At 37.1% G+C, this 12,485-nt stretch overlaps 1 protein-coding gene across 7 annotated transcripts in view; it reads right to left on the bottom strand.

Moving 5' to 3' along the window:
• Nucleotides 1–32: 32 nt before the first annotated feature.
• Nucleotides 33–12,485, bottom strand: part of toy (paired box 6 protein twin of eyeless) — a 79,589-nt gene continuing 67,136 nt past the window's right edge. For all 7 annotated transcript variants that reach the window (XM_074098561.1, XM_074098564.1, XM_074098562.1 and 4 more), the window contains exons 8-10: nt 8,859–9,040; nt 7,137–7,297; nt 33–3,327 (exon numbers count right to left, since the gene is read on the bottom strand). In XM_074098561.1, the coding sequence (XP_073954662.1) occupies nt 3,239–3,327; nt 7,137–7,297; nt 8,859–9,040 (432 nt within the window). In that variant the 3' untranslated portion in view covers nt 33–3,238. The remainder of the gene's footprint in view (nt 3,328–7,136; nt 7,298–8,858; nt 9,041–12,485) is intronic.

Raw genomic sequence — 12,485 nt, 5'->3', positions numbered from 1 at the left:
ATACGAGTACAACATTTAATCCCATCCTTTTGTTCAACCCTAACGGAGGGTGCGCTTTACATGTGAGCGTCCCCTATGTAAAACTTACGCACACATGTCAGCGCCCGCCCAATAACACAGCTTTTCGAACGCTTGCAAGTCAGGGTTACCACATCTGCATAGAGTCGTGTTTTGTGCCAATTTTCTCAACATCTGCTATGTCACAATAGGTTATTAATAATAATATTTTATGCCGCACTTTATTAGCCCATTGTTGGGGTATTAGATACACTCGAGTGTTCCCATTCGTCATTTTAAATGATCATAACTTTATTTGGGGTTGTGATATTGACTTGTTAAATTGATAATGATATTTTTGCGGCTGTGGCGAAGGCACTTGTGATAATATAAATATATAATTGAAATAGTGCTTCGCCAACTGTCCATACTTACCTGAAGGTTGATTTTCCGAAAATTGTGATAATTGCTTTAACTAGTTATAATATATTACGTTATTCTAATGTAAATAATACTAAGTGTCTCTGTGAGAGTTTTTACGCCACGCCATTTTGAAAAATTCCTCATATTTAATTATCGAACCTGCCCACGAAATGACCTGTAAAGGAAAACAGCCAGATATTTGCTGAACAGATATTTAAAAACATTTTTGCCCAACCTGAAACTGAGACGCTTCGCTCGCGCTTAGCGCTCACTCGGTCAAGTATACTCACATAATATGAAAAGCTGGAAGGCCAGGGACTGTTCGTTGTGGCATATTAGAGGCTAGAAGACTGCAAAAAAAAGTAATTAATTACCAATGGCTTTGAATGCTTATTAAAATATAGATACTTACTTCGCCTAAATGATATGACCGGACCGAATAGCAGAGTGGATAGAGAACCTGAATGCAAAACTTGATGTCTCTCTCTGATATTTATATGAAAAATACGAATGTTTATCCTCAAGTTTTGGTGTTTATCCGTTGCCTAGTACTCACAATGCTTTGCTTACTTCGGTACTGGGTCAATTGATGTCAACTGACCCGTATTTTTTTATGGTTATAGTCATCGTTAGGTGGCTTGTAGCCGTCCGTTGTTTTCACCGTATATACAAAACCGCAACTCCGGCAAAAAAATGGTCCATTGTCCGGTAAAAACAACGGACGTCTACAAGCGGTCTATGGTTTCGTCGCCGGACAAGTGTCCGGTGCATGTACACACATTCATTGTGAGCCATACAAGACCGCAAGTCCGGCAAAAAAAACGGTCCGTCTTTAGTTTTCACTGATCTTGTCCTACTTGTTCAACTTGTGTGCCTACTGTTGGCCAATCTGAGCTAGTATACGTTAGAGTGAGAACTATGTATTGACACCAACTTACTAGATACATATTGGCAGGCGTTGGCCCGACATGAATGTGGATGTTCGTCTTTGTCTTGTATCATAATAAAACAAAATAATAATGGTTAATGCGATATTTATTAAATTTCACTGTGATTTTCTCAATCTATATGCACTTATAATCGAGTAATAATTTATTTTACACTTAAAACTAAATTACAATTATACACTTTATGTCATACCGCCTTCACCACGTCAGTATTGCGTTTCATTTCATTAACTACAATGAAAATATATAATGTTCTTTTACATATAATTAAAATGTAAAATTCAGAACCTGCTGTGAACCAGCACCATTTTGTAAATCTTATTTAAATTATAATGCTAGGTCTACATGTCATTGGTTTCATACAATCTCGCAAGAGACCCATTTCATGTTTATGTTCAATTGCATATATACTCGTATTTTAATGTGGCAATCTTGTTTAATTTGTCTTGATAATGGTACAGGCAGACTTCTCAGAATGAGAAGGTTTGTAGTTCCCATGCGGATCCAGTGTAAATCTGGAACTACACACACACCGTTGAATTGCTTCACAGGTAACATACAGGTTTCCTCCCGATTTTTTCCTTTAATATTATGCTCGTTGTACGAATAAAATTTTGCACAATAAATTTTAAAAACTCAAGAGGTAACGAACTGATTGGAACCCAACGAGCCTAGCTTGAGAGACCATAAATCAAATTACTGTTTTTAATGAATATGATGAAAAAAATACAGAAGGCATTATGCCAAATGTCAGTACTGATTTGCAATTCTGCACAGTATGTATGTATCAGTAACAGTATTGTGTAAACAGCGCTCCCAGCGGAATAAATTAGCGGTATTTTTTCTTATTTGCGCACTATTTTCACCCATGAAGCACAGAGATGGCGCTACCTACGTTTACAATTGCTTTGAGCTTTTCTCTTTTAAAAAGAAATGAGAGTATCTTCTTCATTTGTTTAAATTGTGAATTGTCTTTAGGAGGCAGTAATATACCAATCACATGTAAAACCAGTCTTGCAAAAAATGTAATGCAATTTTGGCCTTCCATCCATGAATTCACGACAACAATTTTGTGGTAAAATAAATCTATTCTAATTTAATCACAGCAATATTGATTCCTATTATAAATAGAAGTAAATAAATAGATTAAATTAATTACATGATGTTACAAATGATGTGACAATTATTGTACAAATAATACAAATGCAATTTGTTAATGTGACAGTTTGGCGCGTGCAGGGGTGCCAACTTAAATCGTTGTAACGAAGCGTTTCCGCGCTTTTCCCAACTGCATTAATACTTGTCACCCCTATTGCATACATCAAAGAAATAAAAGGGTTGTACACGCAAAGGGCGCATAACACTTATTATAGAACGTTGGCACAAACAATTATTTACAAGTATTTCCCCGCTTTGACGCAGCGAAGCGTTCACAAAGAAACTTCCGCTACTCAACCATAGATGGCGCTGTTTTATATTTACACTAACGTCTCCCTAGCTTATTTAAAATCGACCGTACGCAGTAAACTATGCTGCTCAATAAAAGTATTCAATAAAATTAAATTATAGTGTGTGATAATTGCAGATCGCTGCATAATTTACTGTGCGCGCTTAACACTAGGTTTGAACATCATCAGTTGCTGCTTAACCGTTTAAACGAAACCTGGTTCATGCGGGTTAAAATAAACTTACGATACGGAGTTTTCGTGCATTTCGCCGGACAGTACGGAGTCGTGTCCGGCCGTCATGTTAAGGGCGTTCATGGTTAAGTGCGCGTCGGCGTAGTTGTGCGGTATCTCGCCGCTAGATGGCGTGTCATTCGGGTTCTCGGGCATCGGTAGCAGTCTGTGCGGGAACCCGAAAAGCTGCGATCACTGGAGCCGTCCCCAATAATTGGACGCGAGGTCTGGCCCCTGCGAAGGTATTTGCACTGGCACGCTCACTCCCGCCGATATTACACCTACGACAAAAAGGGTGGGGTTAATAGAAATATAATGTGCAATCGCTTTTCTATTGCGATGGAATTTGCAAGGGATTAAAGGAGATGAAGAATTTTCAGCATATCTGACGTGTAGTTTAATATGAAAACTCCTTATTTCTGATCAAGAACCTTAGTAATTAATATAGTAAACGATAGATTTTTTTATTTGTGAACTCAAACGAAGATTTGATTTCACCATTTTTATGCTACATATAATGAAGGATGAACAGTGGTGTGGTGGTGTTGGGTACCATTTCGATATTATATTATATTCCTTTAAATCAGTAATTCCATCGACCTAATGGCATCTATGCGTCTATAAACACAAGAGCAGATACATTCGGTACCTACTGCATCTGCCCTGAACCTCCATCTACTCAAACGCGCTAGTAAACGACTTATGATTTAATCATAATCACAAGTTAATGCTACATAGGTTAAATGTACATAATACCTAAAACGTATACCCCCGTAAAACCTATTAGCTCAACTATCAGCTCAGCCATATGTCTAATAGGATGCGGATTCCGTTTATTACACACGATCACGTTATCTGGCTATGTCATGAAGCTGAATGTGTACCCCCTATGTACTTGATATAGGACTGGCAAAAATCAGTGTACAGTAAATCAAATGGATCTAAATTGGTGACGGGATGTATCTTATGCTTATAACAATTCGGTATGATACATTCATGATGATCATTTATAGATCGCAGGATTTTATAACATATCGATATGTTCTTGAAAGCAAAAAGTACATACGCGTAGTATGTTTCAATTTTAGTACTCATATAATTTCGAAGAGAACCGCATGAAATATCTATTATTATTTCGCCTTTATAATACAGTTACGTACTCACGAAAATGTTAAGCACTTTGTGACTACGCCCCAGTACCTAGGCTATCAAAGACTGTTCCATGGATACACAAACCTTCAGTCACTATTTCTGACATGATACTATATCTACGTTTTAACTACGAGTAAGTTTGTCATTTACATTTACCAACCAAATGTTACCATAACACCATAATACCTGATACTTGATCGCGTTTACTTTGAAAATAAATCTCAAAGATCTATAGCACTTTAGGTTAGGTTCGCTATAAAATGACCGATATTAGAATTTCCCTCACGTTCCATCACATAACTAGCGCTAAATATCTGGCTTTCCTCCCCAGGCGTGCATCGCGCGATAACACCCAGCCGGCAAAGGGGTGCGTACATTCATTACGCTATTATCGACTCTAAACAGCGGCTTAGTCAATGGCCTGTGTCTATGCTTCATAGTTTATAGCTTTTGTTATTGTTTTTGGTAGGCAGCTTGTGAAATTGCTTGTCGGCACTTTCGTACACTCCCCGCGTTATCATATTTTATATGTAAAGTAGAGACAATTATGTAAGTCGGTGGCTTCTTTGAAAATATATTATATACATAGTTTTTTAATGAGTCAGGCGGTGCTGTAAATGAACTTGTGGATTAAGTATGAGGAGGCGTTTAGATAGGAAATAAAGATTTAGAGGAGTAGATCTGATAAACGAATTCGGTATTTCTAAAATAAATTTGAAGGAATAGTCGTGTAGCCAAACGTTAACAGTTTTTATGTATACAATCTGTTGTATAGCGTGCGAAGTAATAAAAAACTCCGAGCCAAAGTAACCTACAAAGCGCCAAAAACGTAAAACAAAACAAATCCACATTATTTAATATTCCGCGAAGCTGGGACGCAGTGCACCCAAAGCGCAAGACTAAATGAAACGCTGCATTTTGAATGGAAAACTCTTTTGTTCGCGCTGAAACTCGTCGAACAATGCCCCAACAACAATAATTCATGCCGCTTTCCGCCACCTACGGCTAAAAATGTCCGCCGCGTGATATATAATATCAAATGGAAAAGTTACTGCCTTTTATAAAACAATGGGAACGCCTCACGGTTTGTTCTCTGAATAATAAATCTGGATCGTGGATTTGTTTAGCGTTTCACGCCGTCGGAAATGTTCATTTGGCATTTTCTTTTGGCGCATAATAAAGAGGTGGCCTTTTGGAACGTGTAAATCCGCGAGTTAAAGTATAAGTAGTTTGTTCTTAAGATTGGTTTTTGGAGTCTTTTTGTATTTTTTATTTCAACTTCAAATTTTGTTACTTTTACGGTCATCCCGTAAAATCCATATCGAAAATACAAACTGAAACATATAAAAGTGGTGGTGTAGCGGTATAGCACGCAGCACGGAATGCTGAGGACCTGGGTTCGATTCCCAGCGCTGGTCTCTTTTCTGGTTTTTCTATGCATCTATGTTTCAGTTTGTATTTTCGATAGTTTGATCTTGTCTATGGACTATTACTATTGGACAAGATTACAATACATTAGCCGAGTCATATAACAATTAAACATTACATATACATTACCTCTCGTCCTTACGTTCATCTAACGATCATTCAAGCAATCTAGAATTTGAATCAAGCATTAAAAAGCTTGAATAAGAGCAAGTTGGTTTACCAATAGGAACATTGAAACGAGCTATGGGTTTAGTGTTCTCTGAGCTTTACCTACTCATAAACGAATGTTGAGCTCACTTCCAAGCCTTTGTTGTTCGTTTTTGAATGCTTGCACTGCACTAACTGTTCAAAAGCATACGAACACGTTGTTGTGAAAAACGTAGGCGTGCTTGGTGAAGGTTTGCGTTACACGCACTGTGTTGTGTTGAAATTAATACGACCGCAATTGAATAAGTCAACAAAAGCGTTCGATATTCAAAATCAATTTAAAACCCATTTGTAAGGAACAGACAACGGCAAATCCAATCGGAGCCTGAACTCCTATTTTTCCCTTTTTCGCGTTTTATTTTTCCTTTTCCCCCGCTTTATTTTTTGTTTCCCCGTCATGTCGCGGTCTTGTGCGCCAGACGCCCCTTGCTCTTGACTCAGCGTTTTTTACATTTTATTACGAAGTTGGTAAATATTTTCTAAGGCCTCTCTTGATTTTGCCGGTTTTGTAACGTTTTTAGATATTTTCTGTAGATATGAAATATTTTCATTTAATATTTCATACGTAACCATAATTTTAAAGTTCGTTTTATGAAACCAGATAAATGCCTTGCCTATCTTTGCCTTATTTAGGTATCTACTTAAGTACGAAAACATATATCTGATTCATCATAATTTGACAAATATTTCAGCAACTGTTTCAACACCAGTGCTATTAATGTAGGGCCCACTGGTACCTACTTAGAAATAGAAATTGCTGCTGAGTACGTTATCTAGCATCAGCTGCTAGCCCCCCGATCGTAATGTACCCAAATTCGGTGGCATATGGGAGACAAGAGTCAATAGTGTTAAAGACATTTTTAATCATCAATTCAAATCGAAGATAAAAAAATAGAAGTTGGTGTGTAGTCTATGGGTGTTTTATCTAATTTACTAAAAACATACTACTTTTTAAAGCTTGTTGGTACATAATATATCTATGGATAGACAAATTTTTGTCAAATCAAGATTGAGCTCTTTCTACTTGAGTCAAATATTTCGCGTGATAAAATATTAATGTAAGAAATCCCTGATATGTCTTAATGCTTTAAATTGTGTGTCAAGATTGATATCCTATCTTGCAGCAACTAGGTATAAGGCGAAATATTTTTTTTTTGTTTGTGTCACGTTGCCTCACTTTCACTTCAGATAGCTATCGCGCGAAAATTAAACGATTATCCAAGAAAAAAAGTATTTTAAGATTTGAACATCCAAATATTCGCATTTTTAATAGGTATTAGTAGAAAGGAAGCAAATTCCTCACCAGTACTGGCTGCCGCTTGCGGTTGACTATACGCGGCGTGCTGCTGATGCGCCGCCGGCGCTCGTGAGTAGCCGCCACTGCCGAGCACGTCACCGAACATGTACGGGTAGCCCCCGTCCCGCTGCTGAAGGCACGATGACGACAAACCGCCCGACATTGAACTGGGGAAACAATACATATTAAAGCTAAAACCACGAAACTGTACTTACATGACGAAGTATACAAACACGTTGTAAATAATTTATGTAAAAAGAGGCTTTGCTGCTCTCGGAACCAGGGTGGATGCAATGCAATCAAAACATCTACGTAAATAATTAGAATCTGCTCGTGTTCGTAAAAGTCGCAAAATTAAACGAAAATTCCTTTGATGTTTATTGTCATGAGAAAAAATAGGCATATTTTTTTTATAATAAGAAAAATTTTCGTTAGCATTACTAATGCACAAGAATCTGTAAACATTACATCAAAGTGTCTCCTGAACTTGAAGAAGTGTTAAAATAGTATTCCGTCGTGTGTAAAGGGTAAACTTCTCGTCCCGGTAAGTTAATTTGCTCCGCGACAAAAGCCAAAGCCCGTAGTTCACTATTAAAAATCAATTCAAGTGGAAGGTTGGGCGACCTTCGGCTCCGGAACTTACAGCGTCTCGGTGCATGGCGGGAAACGCAAGGCGCCACCTTTGCCGCTCGATTTCGCGCGCAATTTAATTAGTGTCGCCACTCGATGATAGATGGCGCTAGTAGTACAAGAATGCGAGTTCAAAGCACTTTGGTACCGAGAAAACCTTAACTTTATATTTGTTGAAGTCGCGTATTTTCAGGACTCTTGTGAAGTAGGTATTTAAGCTGCAAGTGTTTACAACCTTTGATAAAATTACCTACGTTAGTAAATTTAGGCTTAGAAAAATATTGGAGTAACTTCCTCAATATAAGGTACATTCAAGAAATAAGAGCAATGAAAATTATATAGGTACGTCATGGGCAAAGATATCGACACGGCCAAAGTTGCAAAAATATTTATAACACGGTCTTAATGTTAAGTGCATAAAGTCGTGTATACATATTTTTGTACCTTTGGCCGTGTCGATATCTTTGCCCTTGACTGTACAAAGATAAGGTCGCAATATAAATTAATCCGGATCTAACTTTCGACATGATTCATTTCATTTCATGGGCTTGATTTACTTATTTCATTTCATTATTTTTTTATATATTTAAATATATACTTACCTAATTTGTGTTTTATATTAATAAATTAACAAAACGAGACAATACTAATAACTTAATTAATACATAGAAATGCATGGAAAATAAGAACTGTTAATTGAACGGCCGTTTGGATTCCACTGGTGCTGCTGTTTAATTTTCTCGCAATCAGAGTGAACATAGTGTATAACGTTTTCATGCATCTTGCTTTACCTTAGACCTAACTATCAACTCTCGCCTGCGGCTCGGGTGGATATAAGCGGCTCGGGTAAAATGGCGCGTGACACAATTTACTATTGAGCTGTAGTTCTGTAGTAACATTTCTAGATATTTTTAACATTTTCGAAAGGTATTTTCGAGGGATATAATTTTGAACCTTCTTTAGCTTCGAACTCTGACACATCTGAGATTTTCATGAAAAAAAAACATGACCAGTAGAGTGAAGTCCTACCATACTTACTCTCATAAATCCTACCATAATTTATATGCCTTTGCAGAGTGATATAGGCTGCCGACTCACCTATAGGTATCACCCATAGTAGCTATAGGCTGTGGTATGGGGCTGTACATGGAGTTGAAGCCCCCGTTGAGGGGCAGTCGCGGCGCAGGCGGCGCGGGCGGCGACGGCGCTGGTGCATCACGCCGTTGGCTGCGTAGTTTCTCTTCCCTTCGCCACTTCGCTCGTCGATTGGAAAACCATACCTGGAAAGGTATATTGGATTAAACCGCTGGCCTTATGTTAATGCTGACAGTGTGAGACGCGGCTATCTTGCAAAAATTAATTGGATCTTATTTTAGAGATAAGTAGGCATAGACCAAAGAAAAGATTGATATATATTATTATATGTAGACACATATTGTTATAGCTTAAGCGTGCAGCTTCGGTGTTTTAAAAGAGCGGTAGCTATTCCTACTTTCAGAACTCAGAAGCGCCTTGACACATCATAATTTTATGTCTCTAGCCCCAGTAATTTAGGCTGTGTATCTTTATGTCTCTAGCCCCAGTAATTTAGGCTGTGTGCTGTATGTTTGTCAGACAGTTACGTAACTCTTATGGATCATGTTAGAATGTCAATATTCTATTTTAATACTAGAGCTCTTAATCACCCACATGCGTAGGTAGGTCATGGACGTACTACATAAGGTAGGTACTCTACCCATAGATACATAAATGAATAACAATTTTTAAGTATACCTAAGTTTTCTATGGAAAAAGTATGACAATTATTCTTCATGTAATACCAACTTATTTTTTATTATAATACTAATGAAAAACGTCACACGTATTATCTTATCAAATGCCAAGTAGGTAGGTAGGTACGTATAATACAAACTGACGGCCATAACATGAAAATGACGTAAAAAAAGCCTGGGTGTTGCCAGGCGTCAAGTTTTACTTTATATGGAATTATAAATATGGCAGTAATTAAGTTAATAGCATTAAACTGATTATTATGAAGGCGCAGGTAATCAAATTAGAGCTCGCATGAATGCACATGGCAGTTCTTATCGCTTAGCATATTAAAAGTAAATGGACGCTTAATACGAAGGGTGTGACAAGTAAGTAGGTACCTATTGAAAAGGTAAAATAGTTTTGAATAAATTCTTACTTATTCTTAGATACTTTTTTGGTGAACAGTCTACAAAAAGATCTATGCGGCCATAGTTACAAAAATATGCCTACAAGTAAGTACTTATAGAGACCTTGGTGAGAGTATAATTTGGATGAACCTTTTTAAAAACATAAACAACTCTCTTTCTCTTGTTTACTGATATTTTCATGTGTTTATATGAAGAATAAAGAGTTAAAATACAATACAATACAACTATTACACATATTAAGTACAATTATTCTAAAAACGATTTGGCATGTTTAGCAGGCTTTTTTATTGACAAACTTTTTCCCGAAACTTTAGTTTCTCTTAATTTCACTTAGGTACTGGCAACTTTTAAAATTTGATTTAAGATCTTCAACTGTCTCAACCGAACTTGATAGACTGGCCAGTGTCATTCCATTTACTTAAAAACAAAGTTGCCAAACGTCATGTTGCCTCAACAATATTAACTGAACAATTAAACAGCTCGACCATTGGCAATGTTCGAGCGTGGAACGAAACGCCGGAAGTAGGCACGTGCGTCACTTCCTACAGTCATGGCGACGCAATATGGCGTCTCCCGCGCTTTTCGAGGGATGTCAAATGCTGTTCGTATTTTTGTGTTACCTAAAATGTTGGCAGTTGATTTATGTGTATGTATCTTCTATGAATAACCTAAATAGGTATTATAGGAAGTCGAAGCCAAATATGTGTTTGCTATATTTGCGTTAATAATCTCTAGTAGATATTTAGGTACTACAGCGACACTGATGTCGTTCTGATGAATGACTTCAACTAATACCTAGAATGTTGAAAATTCTGTAATTTTCTTTTCACGCAATATGAGTAATTATGATGTTTTCTATAAAAAGATAGATCAATGGTGCTGGATTTAGTTGGTTTGATAACACCTAAAATACCTAATACATGTGCCATCTGCGTAGTACCTAAGTACCTACTTTTTGGTGATAAAAAAGGGTAAAACCCAAATAAGGGAGCTAATTTCCGCATAGTTGAACTGTCACATTTTTGACATACAATGCTTGAGAACACAGTAGTCATTTTATTTGTGAAGTTTTAGTTCCTTTTTCAACCGTTTTCTACTGTTTACATATTATTATAAGTACTTTATATCCCACATTTTTTAAAACTCAAAGCTAGCTTCCTACAACGCATGTACTAAAATCCTCGTGTAAAAATTACATGAACAGCGACTTTCACATAAAACTTTCCTCTATTTAAATACTTACGTATTTGATAGGAAAATAAGAAAAGTCCCTAACATCGCCATCAAAGAGGCCGGCAAAGCAATATGTCATAATATTATTGCTCGGCCTCTGAAATTGCTGCCTGCTATATTTTATTTCGATCCCAAATAGGGGAAAAGGGTCCCGACTAAGCCACGTGTATAGTGGAGTGCGAACGCGTATAGTTATGTAACTTTGGAATATAATATTCTGATGATTTCACTATTTTTACTTTATAAGTGCAGATAAATACATTTTTAATATCTACAAGTCTTTTGTGCTGATTGTACTTTTTGTTGGTTGTGCTTGTATTGTCATCCTATAGCCCATTATTATTATATCAAATCGCATGTATAATCGTATTCGTACCAAATTTCAAATTGAATTTCGACTCACAAGATTTGAGTCAATTTATTTCTGATACCCTTAAACGAGTCATTCAATATCTCAAAAACAGCTGAACTGATTTTTTTATTGTAAGATGGAGGAAAACGAGCAAGCGGGTCATCAGATGAGAAAAGATCACCAACCCCCATGAGTATCAACTTCTCAAGGAGAATCATTGGTCCGATGCCGGCCTTTTAAAACATAGCTAGGAACCTACTGCAACGAAACTTGATTTCTCGTAGGAAAACCGCATCGAAATCGGTCCTTCCGTTAAAGGGCTACGACGACACAAATAAACCGACAGACAGGCTTTGACGTCAAACTAATAACACCCCCGAAGGGGCTACTACGAAATTCGAAAATCGAAGTTCGTATGTATCGTACCGTCCCTCTCACTGTCATTTTAAATAATATAAGCGTGAGCGAGATGGCAAGACGAAGTTCAAATTTTGCACTTATTAGTAAAGGGCCTGTTTTGCATCGGAGACTAAAACAATAGGTAAAATCAGTTGCCCACTTGAAAGAATTTACATTTACCTACACCTACACGGTTTCAATCAATAAATTGTATACCTACCTTATGCACATTTAAAACACACAACCATATATATAACTACAGTTCATAAATATATAACTTCACCTAAAGCCGAGTTTAGATTTTCAAGAAAAATCGTGCAAGTTGCATTACATTGCGAGGCCGTAAAGCCAACGAGTTTTTAGTGGTCAATCGAACACTGCAATGTAATGCATGCAACTTGCCCGATTTTTCTTGCAAGTCTAAACTCGGCTTAACAGAAAAACCTTCACAACGCACACATAAAAATGATAAAACGCACCCCGAACTACACCCTATTGTGCCCCACGCCTTTTCGGTAAAATATTATGACGTTTTTCTTACATTTTCTTATTTCTTATTCG

This window comes from Choristoneura fumiferana, chromosome 15 (genome assembly GCF_025370935.1).
Source record: "Choristoneura fumiferana chromosome 15, NRCan_CFum_1, whole genome shotgun sequence".
NCBI lineage: Eukaryota > Metazoa > Arthropoda > Insecta > Lepidoptera > Tortricidae > Choristoneura > Choristoneura fumiferana.
This window is presented reverse-complemented; position numbering and strand designations above follow the sequence as displayed.